Source organism: Notothenia coriiceps, unplaced genomic scaffold (assembly GCF_000735185.1).
Source record: "Notothenia coriiceps isolate Sejong01 unplaced genomic scaffold, NC01 NC01_scaffold00028445, whole genome shotgun sequence".
Taxonomy (NCBI): domain Eukaryota; kingdom Metazoa; phylum Chordata; class Actinopteri; order Perciformes; family Nototheniidae; genus Notothenia; species Notothenia coriiceps.
In genome coordinates this window covers 12,831-30,702 of record NW_011361146.1, presented here as the reverse complement: position 1 = coordinate 30,702, position 17,872 = coordinate 12,831, and the positions used below count along the sequence as shown (strand labels likewise).

At 40.3% G+C, this 17,872-nt stretch overlaps 2 protein-coding genes across 2 annotated transcripts; one reads left to right on the top strand and one right to left on the bottom strand.

The window, feature by feature from the left end:
• Nucleotides 1-2,383: 2,383 nt before the first annotated feature.
• LOC104958226 (histone acetyltransferase p300-like) lies at nt 2,384-9,412 on the top strand (the record flags this gene model as incomplete). The annotated part of the gene is made up of 3 exons (XM_010785954.1): nt 2,384-4,302; nt 7,179-7,765; nt 9,236-9,412. Coding segments are annotated over exons 1-3 (858 nt in total), but the record flags the coding sequence as incomplete, so codon positions are not given.
• Nucleotides 9,413-9,418: 6 nt separating this feature from the next.
• Nucleotides 9,419-16,662, bottom strand: LOC104958224 (histone acetyltransferase p300-like). The gene is made up of 11 exons (XM_010785953.1): nt 16,657-16,662; nt 15,826-16,123; nt 15,320-15,433; nt 14,730-14,960; nt 13,873-13,975; nt 13,635-13,763; nt 13,205-13,322; nt 11,515-11,725; nt 10,403-10,480; nt 9,937-10,051; nt 9,419-9,425 (listed from the first exon to the last, which is right to left on the bottom strand). Exons 1-11 carry the CDS (start codon nt 16,660-16,662, stop codon nt 9,419-9,421), a joined length of 1,410 nt encoding a protein of 469 aa, XP_010784255.1.
• Nucleotides 16,663-17,872: the final 1,210 nt, after the last annotated feature.

Genomic DNA, 17,872 nt, shown 5'->3' with positions numbered 1-17,872 from the left:
ACGTTTTAGGTACAATGCTATGTGACTTGTGTTGAAGGCAATAGGGTATAATAAGTACATTATTTTGATTAATACCTCAAACTTCCACTTAATGTCTTCTACTCAAACAGGGTGACACAACAGGAGAAAAAACCGAATGGCATACACATCCACTGTGAATGGGAAAAGGCTAATACGCCTATTTTGAGCAGTCTTTTCATGTGTGTACAGTACCTATACACGTGTTAATTTTGGTAAAAAGGAACTTCACACAAATTATTATTTCCCATTACAAAATGTCAAAACAACAACCACCACTCCCTAGGCTGCAGACAGATCATAAAGTCCATTGTGTTAATGCACACAAGTGAGAATTAAAAATGAACCTGTCTTAAACAACTTCCCCTAATGAACATGGAATGATTGTAATGGTGAGTCCAATGAACTGAAAACATTGTGTGTGTGTGTGTGTGTGTGTGTGTGTGTGTGTGTGTGTGTGTGTGTGTGTGTGTGTGTGTGTGTGTTGTGTGTCTTTTCAAGAGAGAGAAAAATGTGATATATTCTAAAGAAATGTTTGTGTATATGTATTAAAAAGATCTCGTCAAATTGTTTATGCCAATGCATGCATAAACCCGCACGCCAGGAATGCACCCAGTTTTTCAAAAAGTAACATTGCAAACTAAAAAAAAAAAAAGCTGTGTTTTTTAGTAATAAAAACACGATGATGTGATTTTATATAATGTTGGGATGGATAATGTTGGGAAAAGATTCATTGTACTTCTCCCTGTGATACTTTAAGTACGTTTTATTTTGTGTGGAGCTGTAGTACTTGTTGGGGAGTATTCTAAGACAACTGTTGTTGACAGTGGTGGAACGTAACCACCCAGAACATTTTCTCAGGTACTATACTTAGAGACTATTTAATAAACACATTCAAATGTTTTTTAAAGGATCTAAAATTGGCTCCACATTTACAAACTACAACATTTAAGTGCCCTGTCTTTTTTTTTTGTGATAAAAATAGGACAATGTAATATTATATAAAAATATAATATTGTGACTTTGTACTTCTACGCCACTACAATTCAGAGGTAAATGGTGTACTTTTACGCCACTACATTTATTGAATACCTTTTAGTCACTTGACAGATTTGGATGAATGATGTGAAATTTAATCAACTCTTAAATCAGACTTTAGTTCCACCTGGAGTAAATCCACAAGCTACCCTGCAGTATACAAAGTCATTCAAACTAGCTGCACCTTTACCAGCTTTGAGAACACTTTCATGATCAATCATTATAATCAAAAGATATATATTATTCTGAATTGGACCAATCTGCAGAATGAGTACTTTTACTTTTGGTACTTTAACTATATTTTGATACTTTTCTATTTTTTATAATTCTAAGTATTCCTTAACTCTGGTACTTCTAATTGTACTTGAGTACACCATCTGCAGACTTCTTCCACCTCTGGAATTGTATGTTGTACTTCTTATGATGTTATTTTATCTTGTTTGCCAGTGCCAAGACATATTTCCATTATATGTAAATCTGATTGACAATTAAGTATTCTGGATCTGGATCTAACACTGCTTTTAGCCAATATTTCTGTGCTTCTATTAACATTTTGCATTCAGGACTTTTGTAACCGAGTCTTTTCAGATCTGGGTATTTGGACTTTTACTGAAGTACAAGATCTTGGTACTTCTTCCACCTCTGTGTGAGGAAGAGATTCATGGAGCGCCACTGTCCCCTACAGAAAGTAGAGTAAAGTAATATAATGATTATTTGAATTCATGTATACACTACTGGGTAACTAGCCTAGAATAATGTATGATGTGTCGATTTGTATTAACCTAAATCTACAAAGTAACTAAATATGTAAAATAAATGTAGAGGAGGAAAAAGTTCAACATTTGCCAACAAAAAGTTTTAGTGGAGTAAAAGTAGGCCTATAACGTAATATAATGTGCAAATACTCAAGTAAAGTACCTCCATTTGAGTGAAGTACAGTAGGCCTACTTGAGTAGATTAGCAACCCCACTGTTTACTTCTAATGGAGTATTTTCAGGCCATAGGATTTGTACTTTTACTTGTAATGGGGTATTTTTAAGACCGTAGTATTTGTACTTTTACTGAAGTACAAGATTGTGGTACTTCTTCCACCTCAGTTACTGTTTGTGTGAGGAAGAGAAACACGGAGCAACACTCTTATACAGATTGAAATCGATTGAAACCCGTAAAATCACGGAACCGGTTTCCGGACATTCCCGAACCCCTCCGAAGACAAACCTCCCCTCTTCCTCCCTCCTCTCCCTCCTCCCCTTCACGCCTAATGTTGCTGTACCTCCAACCCTCCCCCCCGTATCAGAGGAGTAGAAACAACAAGCCGCCATTTTGTTTGTGCGGACAGACCGTCAGAAACAGGAGGAGATAACCGAGAGGAAGGAGCGACTCTCCGGCTACCGACGGCCAGCCACACCGGGAAGGAAAGAAAGAGTGGAGAAAACCTGTCCGTGTTTCTAAGAGAGAGAAAGCACCACCGTGGAGGGAAACCGAGTCGGTGATATATATATATATGTATGCATGAGAAGGAAATACTCCAAATCCAAGGAAGGGGGTGTTTTGCGGAGCGGAGACAGAGAGGAGAGGCGGAAGAGCGCAATATATCTTATTATAAGGAGGAAAAAAAACTGCGAAAAAAGGGAAAACATGAAAATTCACTATGTGTCCGTCGCGGAGGAAGGAAAGAGTCCGCATAGACAATTATATAAATAAATTGCTGCCGGGCAGAAGGGAGAGGTGGAAAGAAAGACGGGTTTAAAGAGAAGGGGGAAAATTGCCAGGATCAACACGAAGGGGGGGCATTTCTCCATCACAAAGAGTAAATGAGAGGATTTTTTGCTCAGTGCAAAATATTTTAAAGCTAGGTGTCAACACCGATCTGAATCTTTCCGCTTCCGAAATAGCCATATTTTTTTTTTTTTTTGCGACCAATCGTCATTTTTTTAATTCACATTTTCGCCTGTCGCGCAAGCTGTGCTCCGGTTTATTTTTTCTCTTCACTTGCATCCTATAAAGCAGTGAGTGACAGCACATTTTTGGGGAATATTTATCTTTTTATTTTTTATTTCAAGTGCTAAAAACCAAGGGAAACCCAGAGGAGGAAACCTCTTGTGGAGCACAAGATAAGTAACCTCTGCAAAAATAAAAAACTAATTGGATCAATCTGACTGCCCGCTGATTGCCAATTAGACGCTGTGATTGCCCACAAGAAGTCCAAGAACTACATTCTGCATCAGGATCGATTGCACGGTGCTTTTTCTGACAAGATTTTCTATTTTGCCAACCCTGCTGCTCTGCAAGAGGAAAAGGGGGTTGCAACAACCAAACGTGCAATACGAGTTCCTGACCCAGTGCCTTGCGTGGTCAAACACTAAGTGCACATTTTTTTTGTCAGCATGCACATGCAAAAGAAAAGGCATGCATGGACATCTGCTATATATTCTCCAATCTGAGTAACTGCAAGTGTGGGACTTTCTTTCTGCAGAACTGTTATAGTATTTATTCAGTTTCTGTTAAGCCAATGCAAGATTCTCAGTATTGTACTGAGTACTTCTTTAAACTGTATTAGAGAGCTACTTCTACTCTGCACAATTAAGTGAGATGTCTGGTCAGGTGAAAGAAATAGTAAATGCAACCGTGGATCTCATAACTGTTGCATGAGGAAAACGGCCTGCAGAAGTTAACCCTCCTGGTTTGTGTTTTTTGGATCTTGCTTATCTTTTTTTTCCGTGCCCTGATCGAGACTCCCCATTTCAGAGCTGAAATTACAGGCTTTCTCCGGCCGACTATGGCGGAAAGGACTGAAAGCAGCACGGAGGACGGATCTTGGGACAGTTTTTGTGTCGCAGAAGAGGCTACATGAGGTTGTCAGAGGGGCCGCACACGCTTGCCTTTTTCGCCGACTCCACCTTCCCACCTCCTCCTGTTGAAATCAGTGAAGAAACAGAATCTCCGAAAGGGGAGGGGGACTGATAGCTGCAGAGAGGAATAAACCGAGAGGGTGAGGAAAGAGTTCAACATTGCTCTCTTCTCCCCTACCGTCCCCCCAAGCGGTGGGGGAACGACCATTTCTTAAAGGGAAAAGGAGACGCAAATTAAAAGGAAATACGTTTGCCCCTCCGTGGATCTACAGCTTTTTTTTTTTTTAATTCGACAAAAATATGGCCGATAATGTCCTGGAGTCCGGCCCGCCTTCAGCCAAGAGGCCCAAGCTGTCCTCTCCAGCCCTCTCCGTGTCTGCCAGTGATGGAAACGGTAAATATAGGCATGCATTAACTTAGCTTCAGATAAAATATGAAATAGCTCCCAATGTGTGTTCATTAATGTGTTTGGAGTCCCTGCAGAGTTACTCTGCAACTTGGTCTGACACAGAGCTGCTCAAGAATTAATGCTTTTAAATGCACATTTATTTGTAGCTTTGTTGATAAAAAAGCTAGTCTGTGAGATTTTTTTGTAAAAAAAGAAAAGGAGCAACTTTCCTGCAGGCATGTTTTGATGCGTTAGCCTCAGCATGCTAGCTAACTAGCCACTAACTATTAGACCAAACAATGGAAGAGCAGAGTCACCCTAGTTTGATTCAAGTTGTCTTACTACTTTTGAAAGTTGATTTATTTGAAACATAAGAGCACACACTCACTAAACAGGATGCGTTATATTGTCTACCTAAAGGTAGAAACACAGCAACGTTTCCTGAATTAGCTTTAGGAGAAAGTAACGGTTACTGAGCTAGCTAGCTAACTAGCTGGAGGTAACATATAAAACAGCTCAAACTGTGTGTTAATTTAGGATCGGTCTGTTGAGTCCCTGCAGAGTTACACAGCAACTTAACTGACACAGCCGCTCCAGAACTTTTACTTTATTTATGTGTAGAAAAAGGCTAAACTGAGAGTTTGGTTTGTGAAAAAGAAAAGGAGCAACTTTCCTGCAGGGGTGTTTTGATGCGTTAGCTTCAACATGCTAACTAACTAGCCACCAACTATTAGACCCATCTCCAAACAATGGAAGAGCAGAGTCACCCCAGTCTGCTTCAAGTTGTCTTACTACTTTTAAAAGTTGATTAATTTGAAAACACGAGAGCACATACTCCTCATTAAACACCAGGCGTTATAGTTTATCCATTAAAGTAGTAACACAGCACCGTTTCCTGAATTAGCTTTGGGAGAAAGTAACGGTTACCGAGCTAGCTAAGCTAACTAGCCACCGGCTCAGCTGAGCTCGAAGCTAGCAAAGAAAATAAGTGGTTTTTCACCAACAAACCCTCATTCTGTTCAATAAGACTCATTTTCTGTGCAAGCCAATACTTTATATAGTGGAAATAAACCCGTTTGTGGTGAGAAATGTCGTGTGCTTCACGTGTTGTTAGCCGCTGCTCTGTTTTTAGCGAACAATTGTCGTAGCTATTGTTCGTCACAAAGTTGCGCAAAGCGTTGTTTCCCAGCCGATTAAACAGCAGTGTGTACATGTTTTACTTTTTGAAGCTTTTAAATGAAAGGGGGAACTCGATGTGCCGTCTTCGAAACATTTCCTTTCATGTGTTTTTGTTCAAAGGCTTTTCTCAATTGTAGTCAACCGACGAAGCCCATTCTTGTTCATCCTCCATTGTTTGACTCACTGCACGTTGACTCGGCGCTGCACTTTCTGCATTTACTCTTCAAAACGATTTAACTGTTAAATACGGTTCCCTTTTGTTGGGAATTCAACTTTAATTGAAAACTAATTCATTTCTACACATTGAAGCAGAAGCTGTACACGTATGGCTTCCTCTTGTTGCATGCATTTGTGACGAGACATGCATGATAATTTAGATATGTCTTTGGTTTAGTCGCTTTCTGTAAAGTAGAAAAAAAAGAAAAGTATATCATTAAATACAGAGGTCATACATGTAGTCGGATATTGTACTAAAGTAAAATTAGAAATACCACAGAATAGGAATATTCTGTTTAAAGTAAAAGTAAGGTATTGTAACGTCCGAGGTGTTAAGGCTTCAACAGTATTGGCATCTAAATATACTTGACCAAAAGCAAAGGTACTGTATAATGGCACATTTAAGCACAATATATATTTTTAAATTATTAGATTATAATTATTGATTCAATAATCACTTCAATGTTGTACTTTGTAAAAGTGGGGTTTATTTGATACTGGGTAGCTTATCCTATGATGGCAAATATACATAAATTAGTGGATTTAAATTGTGTATTTATAATCTAAATGTGCAAAGTATATAAATCTGTAAAAATTATTGTAGTGGAGTAAAACATTTGCCTACAAAATTGGTAGAGTAAAAGTATAAAGTAGGATAACATGAAAATACTCAAGGAAAGTAAAAGTAACTTACTTTTGTACTTGAGTAAATGTACTTCCACCACTGAACAAGACACAGAATTGCATGAAGATGTAGGTAGTATTTCTGCTTTTGTTTATTACACTTTATTTTAACTTTGCAATACAAGCTCGCAAAGTAAGTTATGTACATTTCAAGTTTGAAACATGTGACATTTCCTTAAGTATCTAGGCCCTAATGCTGTAAATTCTCTAAATGCATGAGGTCAACAACTCAAATGCATGCTAAAAGTCATCATACATGCAATAAAACTAAACATGCAGGTTATGTTTTAACCTGGGTTTTCACTATCAAAGTAGAGCTATCACTGGATGTCTTTCTTCTGCTGGATGAAACGTCTACTAAGAAAAATGTGTATCATTTTTATATATTTCGTCAAACGTTCCCATTTGCTGTTCAGTGGAAATGACTTCTGACACTTTTCTGTTTAATGCTCTTGCACAACATGACTTTAGATCCAATGCACACACCTACCTAGGTACTGTAATGTTTACTCTCTGCGGCTTCCCACCCCGACCCTACTGCGTTCACTCTCCATGTTTGGCACCCCATCAAACCACAAGCTGATGCCCGGGAGAGAAATCAAGGCTTTGAGCGGAAGCTAAATCTGCACTGGCTGTCCAGCTATGGGCTACAAATGAAATGGTTTTCAAAATAATTGTCAGCGTTTTACTTCACTCAAATTAAGTTGGGTTTAAAAATGTATGCAGTGCAAATCCTACATTTCCTGAGCTGTGTGAACCTTATTTTTTTCTAGTTTTTAAAGTTTATTTTCTTTTGTGCTTAGATTTCGGTTCACTTTTCGACCTGGAGCACGACCTCCCCGATGAGCTCATCAACTCGTCGGACTTGGGGCTGACTAACGGAGGGGATGTCAGTCAACTCCACACCAGCCTTGGCAGTCTCGGAGGAGGACTGGGTTTGGGCGGCCATGATGCTGCTGCCAAACACAAACAGCTGTCGGAGCTGTTGCGTGCAGGAGCACCCGCACAGCAGGGGGGCCCCACATCCAACAGCACAGGACCCGGGGCCTCCATGGGGATGATGGGGGGTGTCTCCCCTGGTGGACCTCAAGGCATGCCCCCCCAGGGACAGCAGCCTGGATTAATGCAGCAAGTTGGGATGGGTGGAGGGGTGGCAGCTCTCAATCGGGCAGCTGCCATGATGAATGCCCAGAAGGGCAACACTGGACAGCAGCAAGGCCTGATGGGGGGGCAGGTGATGAACGGCTCGCCAAGAATGGGTTACCCTGGCAATGGGAGCATGGGTAACAATAGTAATTTGTTGGCGGAAACCCTGCAGCAGGGCGGGCAGCAAATGGGACCCGGGGGTCAGGCAGGGATGAGACCGCAGCAACCCGGAGCATTGAACAAGGTAAGCACACATTGCAAATGTTAAGTTCTGGTTCAAACTTAAACTGAGTTTAAAATGTTTTAAATGCCGTCCTCAACAGATTATGGTTTTGTTTTGGTGCACTGCTGAAAACCTACATGTAGTTTTTTTTCAAAAAGAAAAATGCTCTTTTACATTTGAAATGTGCCATTAACAAGAGTCAATTCTAAAGGATTGTAATTGTAATGTATTTTATTTTGACAACATTTACAAAATAGGAATTACAAATATTGGTCAATATCTCATAACTCCAACATGGCCAATTGGGACGAGTGGGAGCATGCATTTTGTAGGTTTCTGGCTGTTTTGAGTTTATCAACATGGTTAATTTAACTTATTGTAAGTTACTTTAGCATCAGCTAAATTAAATGTTATTAAGGATTATCTGGTACAATCAACTAAACTATACATTTATACGTAATATATTGAAAAAGTAGCAAAACTATGGACATGTCGTGGTTCTTGATGGCTTTCTTGAGTTTGGTCAAATAAATGAAAACTGATGATGATGATGATGATGATGATAAATTCCCTCTAAAAGCCATTTACTCATGTGAAGCTGTAGACTTTAGTGAACCTGTAGTAGAACCTGTAGTAGAACCTGTAGTAAACAGTAGTGTGTGGTTGCTTGTTGGACTCTACTCTGCTTCACTGCTCTGTGGTATCAATGGTTAACCTCTTCTATGTGCCACAGGATAGTTTGATTGAAGGTGTGAAGACAATACACCAAACCACTATACACCAATAATTCAGCCAAACTAGTAGCATAACTCTTTGGTGGTGCGCCGGCAAGCACCGGATTTTTTTAAAACTAATGTCCTGTAGTTAACTTAAGCATGTAAAGTACGTGTTATCCATGTTCAATGCTGAGGAGATTGTGCAGTTGATTCTGTATAAAATATGAGCTGTAGTTACAGTCGGTGGAAATCCAACGGTAGGTGTTACTAATAATGATTCCTGTCTTGACTCAAATCTCAAGTTCTTTGTAGTTCAAATGTATTTGCTGTTTTAAAATAAGGAAAAGTTTGGGCATATACGGAAGTAGCTGGAAAAATGTAAGCTGGATCTTACACCATAGATGGTAACCTTTTTCTGAACCATAAAGAGTGGCATTCATTGTGGAGATTAAAGTAAGGTCAAGGTAAAGGGGAATTAATACTGTCACTCATTATGAAGGAATATTTACCTGTAGTCCCTGTAAAGTAATTCCAAGAAGTATCCTTTGCACTGCCGCAGCAATTTAAAAACAGTTTTAAAGTGATAGTTGTAGTTGTTAACTAATGTAAGAACACATTGTAAAACTTCGCATATTTCATCTTTGAAAATGAAATATCACTTGACTTGCTACTTAAATAATGCTTTAAAGGTCGTCAAAGTAATTTATTTGATCTCTAAATGATCCATTCTCTTCTCCTCTTTCTCGTTTCTCTTTGTCCCCCTCTCTTTCTCCAGATGAATATGATGGCCAACGCGGGCCCCTATGGCGGTCCGTACGGCCAGGCTGGCCAGGGGCTTCCTGGAGCAGGGCTGGGCCCTCAGCTCCAGAATAAGGCGGGGATGCCAAACAATATGGCCGCCCAGTTCAACATGGACAAGAAGGCACCGCCGGGTCAAGGCATGCCTGGGATGGTAAGATCAGTTTCTGCTTAATTAGAAATGTATATTATGTTAAAGGTCACCTATTATGCAAAATCCACTTCTTCATGTCTCTTCTACATCAACATGTGTCCCCTCTGTGTAAAGAGACTCTGAAAGTTTGAGGAAAAAAGATTCTCTCTCTTTTTGTCCTGAACCATTTATATAAAAACCTGTCTGAAAATGAGCTGATAAAATTTTGGCCACTTTATGATGTCACAACGATTTTTTGGGTTGTGTAACCATTAGCCAATCACCAACTAAGGTAACCCCCCTCCCCACCCCCACACCTTATCACCTGAATCTCCTCCAAAGCACCATTGTGTTCTTTTTAACCAAATCTCTCTCAGAGGGGCGTGGGGAGGGGCTCCTTATTTTCATCTAAAGTAACAGACAGAGGGGATTATGGGTAATGCTGCAATGATCTGTTTGGTGTTTGGAGCCAAANGAGGTGGAACAACATTGGGGAAAACCAAATATATTTGGAAAATCCCTTTAATGCATTACATTCATATAACCCCAGAAATGTGTGTAAAAGAGATGAGACAGTGGTGCCAACCTGGTTCATTGGAGCATGCAGAGGAGACCTCTGACCCATCGACTGCATCCCCATCTGACTAAACTGGTTCATTCCTAGAGGAGAAGGAGAACAGAAATGATTTATGGCAAAATTAAAAAAGGCAAGGAGAACAGAAATATGGTCCCTTTTTATGCCAAATGTCAAAAAGGTCAACAGTGTATGTACAACAGAAGCTTTGTCCTTAACTGGTCTGGTTTCTTCTTCAGTAAACTTACATGGTTATTTGTTTCTTATTCTCTCTAATTATTAACTAGGATTGCTTTAAAGCCTCCTCTTCCGCAGCACAAAGCCTGTCCGATACACTATTCATGAATTTCTATTTGTATTAGCCTTGGATCTGACCTCCTTGTTGAAAACAGTCTGGTTGCCTTTCTAATAATATAATTTACAACTACTAGACGTACCTCCTGGACTCTGCATCCTGTTGACCATCTGATTGGGTCCAGCTGGTCGGACCATGGACGGATCGGCGTGAGGACCATCTGACGGAGAGAAGAGTTACAGGGATCATAAATCAGGATTACTGAATACTAGTAAAACCATAAGTGACTAAAATAAGTTTAAAAAGGGTGAGAAATACTTCCAAGAACTCTATAAATGATTCAGGCTGTTGAAGAAAACTTGTTTCACACGGTGTCACTCAACGCATGCACTATAATCTAGATCTCACATGTCTAAACAAGTACTTTCTCTAACCCTGACTGTTCAACACACTTCTGCATGAACAGCACTTGTTCAGACAATTCAGACGCTTGGGAAAGCATGCTACTGGTTCGGTAAACATACAATTATAACTATTGTTTTGCTGCAAGAGTTGTGTAAGTTTTTACTTCAATTGATCAAGACTTTTCTTACATTTTCAGATCTTACTACCCTGAATGCATGTGGAAAAACGTTTACCTTTACTAATTCAAGGTAATGCTGGATTAGTAATGGATATACAGTTGGCTTTCTTTGTCCTTAAAGGTGGGGGAGGTAATTTTGGAGAAACCAGCTCGAGTGCGCTAGAATTTGAAAATACACAACCGAAAACAATCTTCCCCTTCCTTCAGACTTCCTTACAGAGCCCCTCCTCCAACACACACGAACGCGCACATGACCAATGAGGGCACGAGATAAGTTTGTGCACAGATGGAAGGCTGACAGGCAGGTAGGCCATCCAGTTACTTTAGCCGGGCCGGCTCAGATGATTGGTCGTGCTTTTTACAGCGCCACGGCTTCCACAGATTACATTTTTTAATGTATTTATTGTCAAAGCATTTAATGTATTCATTGCTATCGGGATGTTACTTTAAGTATTATATATTTTAGCGTATGGGACAACTGTTTACTTGTTCTTTTATTCTACTTTAATACTAAACATGTTTCTGTGCCAATTATTATGAACATTACTGAAATCTAAAAGCTAAGCAGTCAAATGTGTTTCTATTATTTGCAGTCTGGTGTGGATGCATTCAATTGTTTCTACATACACATAGAAGGGTGTGAAGGAGGTTAAAACAAAATGTCTACTTACTTGGTGATTGTCCAGGAGCAATAGAGGGCTGTCCCATGCTGGGGGGCTGACCCATGCTGGGGGGCTGTCCCATGCTGGGGGGCACCTGTGGGAGGCCAGGGGAGGGGATGCCGGGCATCATGCCTTGCTTCTGGAGTCGCGTCCTCCTCTTCTCCTCCAGCTCCTTTTGGATTTTGTAGATTTTCTCTGCCAGCAGATGGTAGTACTCCGCCTAGAAAAAGAAGCACCAGCCGGGACAGAGGAGGTTACTTGGTTTAATCGCAACAGTGCATACATTAATACTTATACCTTCTCTACTGGAAACTGATGGATTCAACACGATTACAAACTGGGAGGGATTGACACAAACCGTTTGCAGTTTGGCATTCAAATCTGTATTAATGCCACTCCATGCATTGTAATATACACATTTGTATTGATTTTATATATTATACAATGTGCACATTTTTACTTCAACATAAATGTTTGCATAATTCATTTTTACAACAATTTTTTTCTTCTATATTTAAATAAATATTTGGATTCAATTATTTTAAAATCCCTCGGTACCACTTTACAATAAGACTACCCTTATAAAGGATTCATAAAGGGTTTATAATTAGGTTATGAATTAGGTAGTAAACACTTTATTAATCATTAAGAACCATTTATAAACCAGTTCTAACATAGTTTGTATACATCAACACAGGCTCACTATTTGGCAAGATGACTAAGCCTTATAGAGAGGCGAAGTCCCTCCCTTTCCGGGGGAGCTCCATGGGACCTAATTTCGGAAAAAGTATGTATTGAAGTCAATGGAGAGAGAAAGATTATCTTTTGATCCCGTTTGAATTGTGCCATGAATTACACATATGATGTTCGTCAATTTAAAAGATAATTTTGCAAGAAAGAAAAAAAAAAAATATATCATTAAACTGTGGTAACACTTTGTTTTGTGTGAAACCGCTCAATGAACTACATCTCCCGTCTCGCACCACACACCCAGACGGCCGTCACGTTGGAACATTTCACCTCTTTCTTTCAGAATGAGGCGAAAAGTATTAAAAGAGGTGAAAATCACTCCAAGTCTGGGCATGTTGAGAGCTGTGCATACACACAAGGGGAGTTAGTCGGTTCCGTAAGAGCCAGCATGCGGGACCGGGATTCTGGGATTCGTAGTCTTTCTAGTTGCGTATTTTTCATAGTCTTATATTTCCACAGTTTTATGACAAACTGTGACTTTTTTGACATGGAAATTATTTTTTTAAGATTGACAAACATCATATGTGTAATTCTCACTATTTGGCAAGCAACCGGTCACAGTTGCCCTGTTTATCTCATGTCTTATAAAAGCTTATTAATGATGTATAAAGTGTTCACAACCTAATTAATAAATGAATTACAAACTATTCGTAAACCCTTTATAAGGGTAGTCTTATTGTACCAATCCCTTTATTATACATTTTGACATTAACTTCTAATATTTATATACATATTAATAATCATATCCTTTTTCAGCAAATGTTTACTTTAATTTCTTATGTTTATATAAATACTTTATCCTTTATTGCAGATTTAAAACATGAACTTCCTATGTTCATATCAATCATTTTATTTTATTATAAAATGGAACAACGGTCACAAAACCCATTTCCACCTAGGATAAATTAAATATTCTGATACTGATACACTCGGTGTGTTGGTTTCTTACCCGGCTGTTGGCCGACTCGTACATGTCCCCCTCGACTTTCCGAGCGTACGCCACCAGGTTCTCCATCCGCCGGTCCTTCAGGGCGGCCGGATCAGGAGTGGGGAAGATTGCCTGCACACTACTCTCACACATGCACAAACAAGAAGGACACACAGATACAATTAACTTGAGGCAAGAGGATGACACCAGGTGCTGAAGGTTATCCAATACCACTGTCTATGCTGTGCATCTGGGATCCATAGTGAAAATACAGTATTTATACATATTCTAGCTTTTAAACTAAGTATATATTTTTTCTCACTATCAGTATTTATTGTACTACACCTGCACATACTGCGACTACTGTATTTTTACCCCTTGCTGTTTTTCCAACACATTTTATTTCTTTACTTCCCGGCTCTAGTGAGATATCCTGAGGGCGCATACTCACAGCTTGTGGACGAGGTGGTTTCGGAGGTCCTGTGTGATGTCTTCATGCCAAGACTTCCTCATGCCGGGAGCAGAGGGGGGGGTCGCCATGGGCATCGAGCTCAGGGTCGCCAAACTATCACTCATCAAACTAGAACAATTACAGACAAGAAGGAAAGGAAGGAGTGAGATTTCATCCAAAACAGAACACAGTTTGTCTTTGTTAATGTCCAATATAAGAAATATAAAAATGGTCCTACTTCTGTGCACTCATGCTGCCATGCAGCAGGGAGTTCGGCAGTAGACTCGACTGGTTGGGGGATTGCACCCCCACTCCACCATTCACTCCCATAGAGTTTCCACCTGGAAAGAGTGAAAGAGTTGTGATTATAGAGTTTGAAGGACGTGATTTTTAGTACGACACTATAAGCAGGCCCCGACTGCGTTATGGTGGAAAATGATTAACTCTTGTTTTGGAACAAGCTTTGTCTGATCTCAGTTACGCCAGTCGTGTGTCACTGTCCACCATTTGGGCACCTGGTCTTTAAGTTTGTATAGTGGTTGACACGGAAATGTACTGAACAAGCTGTGACTGAGGGAATAAATGGCAGTCTAACAATCAGAGGGTCAGGGATTTGATATCATTCCCGGCAGTCAACATGTCGAAGTGTCCTTGGACAAGATACTTTACCCTAGATTTCTCTGTAAGCATGTCTACGGTTTTGAAGTGTATGCAAGTTGCTTTGAATCAAAGCCTCAGCTAAATAACATGTCATTTAATATAAGAACATGCAGGCAAAAGACAGCAGGGTAACAACAAACACATTTCTAGTTGGTCATGTGATGATTTAGAGGGATTATCTACGAGTCTATTGAATGTTTCTTATTCTGCCTTTAAGAGACACACATATGTGCTGTGACGACACTTAAGGGAGTCCAATCATCTTATAAAAACAAACAGGAAATGCCTTTTAAAGCTCTCAAACATCTGTTAAGTGGCCCTTTGCATTTATGTTTTCTATGGCATAGCTTGCTGACAGAAGATCAAGAATACAAATAATATTTTCTCAGTGATAAACCTAAAAATGTGATGTGGACAATTGTATTAGAAACTAACCCATGGAGTTGAGGTTCCTCATCCCCGGCTGGCCCTGGTTGGACATGCTGCCCTGCGACGGCTGGGGGATCTGGTTCCCCTGGTACGTGAGGCCGAGGGCAGCGTAGGCTCTCTCGATGGAGCTGGGGTCGATCTGGTTGGGGGGGTTCAGGTTGGGAGAGTTGGACTGTCCACCGGGAACCCCTGAACCTAAAGAGTTCACCAGACCCACCCCGGCACTGTTTACAAGAGCTGAGAGGAGAAAGAGGGGACAGAGGATGAGCATCTGTGGACAAATACTTTGCTGCATATATTTTAATGCACACTTTTTAATTTGTATTAATCGTTGGTTTACATATTTTCCAAAGGGCACACATTATTACTTTTTATATTTATATAAATCATTGTATTAAAAACATATTTGCACATTTTTATTTTAACATGTCTCATTTTTATTCTAAAATGGAGCAACTGTCCAAAAACTCAATTTAATATATAAATTGGGTTTATAGATATTTTACACACACACACACACACACACACACACACACACACACACACACACACACACACACACACACACAGAGAGAGAGAGAGAGAGAAACACTCACACTGCTGATTCCTCTTGTCTCCAGCATTTTTCAGCGGCAGGCAAACAGGACAGTCATGTCGTGTGCAATTCTTCCAATGAGAGATGATCTGTCTGGATGAGGCACAGTGAGCCACTGCGGGGGGGGATAAAAGGAGATCAGTTTCAGAAATAAGGAAGAGTCATGAAAAGGGAGGGAGAATGAGTGATATGAGAAACATGTGACAGTGGAGGAGGAGGAGGAATAAGGACGATAAGAGAAAGGGAGAAGATTCAGTAGAAAGAGAAGCCAGAGAATGAGAAAGTTACTGTCTGAGTCACTCAGTGAAACTACATCCAGACGAGAGAGAGTAAAGACCGAATAACTCATTTTGATACGACGTGAAACCAAGAGGGACATAAACAACTCTCAAGCAAAAGGAACAAAAATGAATTGCAGATACATGACGACTTTAAACGCTGCCCTCAGTGTTTGATACAAACCACACGGCCGTAAAAGCAGCAATCATCATAATTCAAAGGACTCACCCTGGCAGGACTTGCCAGCCTGGCAGTGAGTCATGTGGTTGAGCACGTTCTTCATGGTGCGGCAGTGGGGCAGGTTGCACTGCCTCACTTCCCCGTTCGCCTGCTCCCTGCGCTGGCACTTGTGCGCGTGGAGCAGGAGGACCAGCTGCTGTTGGATCAGCTTCCGTTTCTCGGGGTCTGCGGTAGGGGGCGCTGCGCCGGGACCGGCCCCTACGGCACTGAGCCCGACCTGGGGGCCTCCCACCGCCGCTACTCCTCCGACGGATACACCACCCACCGCTCCGGACTGCTGAGACGCCTGCGGAGAGAGGATCGGGAGCAGATTACCTTTCTTATCGCAGGGAAAGGTGGGTTTTGTGATGGTTGCTTCATTTTGAAAGCAGATGTGTGACTCTGTAGTTTGGCGTTAAGAAGAAGTGAAATTCTTTGCCGAATGATTTAAAAAAGGGCTGTAGGAACATTTTTATGTTTAAGAAAATGTATAAAGAAAGCGTAATTAGACAGTACGAAGTTGACTGTTGATTGTGTTCTGGTTTTATGTTTCAGTATTTGTAAGCTACTGTGACTGAAAGAACATTGCCTTTATTTTACGTGTTGTAATTGTAAGATTTTCTTCTCCCTGCTCCTTTCCACCATGCACTATAAAAAAAAAATCAACCAGTATAAGTGTAGATGTTTTGTAAAGTATACATGTTTTGTTTTAAAATAACTGCCATGTGTGGAATAAACAAATAAATAAATGTGAGAAAATGCATGCGACGGAGCATACAGGAGAAAAGTTTGAATCCAGGAAACCAACAAACCGGCATCATTTCCAGAGACACGTGGTACCTTCATGTTGAGTTTACAGAATTGAACAGGGTGCTAATAACCTTCGGTGACTCGCTGCCATCTGACAGGGACATTCGGACTTCTGCGGCATTTCATTAACCTCACTTCAAAAGGCGGTTTAATTTCTCTGAGGCAGGTAAGATTATTGCAGAGGTAATTTGATCTAATTCTTCACTATAATCCCATACAAGACAACAGTCGTGATGACCATGTATCTACGCAGAGGACTCAGGAACCCTTTGCATGGACTAGGAGCTTGTCAAAAAAGATGTGAAGTTTTAGCTGCTAGTAAATACATGAAGGAACCCAAAACAAATGACTAAAGTGGTCAAAGCCATCCTCAAAGGGACGTAATACAGATATAAAGTGAAATTCAAAACACAAGCAGAGTAGTGCATGACATAGATGGGAGGCAGTCAAGGGCACATGAGTCACAGAGAAGGACAATAATATACAGTAAGTTATAAACACAAGCCAGGTGCAACAGAGGATGTTCACCTTGACTTGTATTAAAATCCTGAGGCTGTGCGGATATATGGCATTACAAATAATTACAATTATTATTTTCTGTTTTCTTTAAGTCTTGTGATTTCCGCTTTGAATTTTGACGACGGCTAAACACACCTCCACACAGGATTATAAACACTGTTTACACAGTCAGCCCACATAAAAGCAAATATTCTAGAGATCAACTCATTATTGGTTTTAGACTACTTTAGACAGAAAGTCACCAAACTAATCCCTTAACCAGGAACTTTCCGCCGCATGGACTAGTGATAACTTGATGATGCTTTAGAGACGCAGTTAAAAGACTTGAGACTGATTATGTTTTAGTTTATACAATTTGAGAGACTTCAGTTTGAATGTAAAGGTCCCCTATTACACTGTTTTTCATCAATATATTATAGGTCTCAGATACAGAACATGTCTCTGAAGAGTTTGGCTCCAAACACCAAACAGATCATTGCAGCATTACCCATAATCCCCTCTGTCTGTTACTTTAGATGAAAATAAGGAGCCCCTCCCCACGCCCCTCTGAGAGAGATTTGGTTAAAATGAACACAATGGTGCTCTAGGAGGAGATTCAGGTGATAAGGTGGGCGGGTGTTACCTTGGTTGGTTATTGGTCTCTCACTATTACTACATTATATCTCAATAACAAATTGTTATTTGCAGGGAACTTAATGATGATACTAATAATATACAAGTTTATACC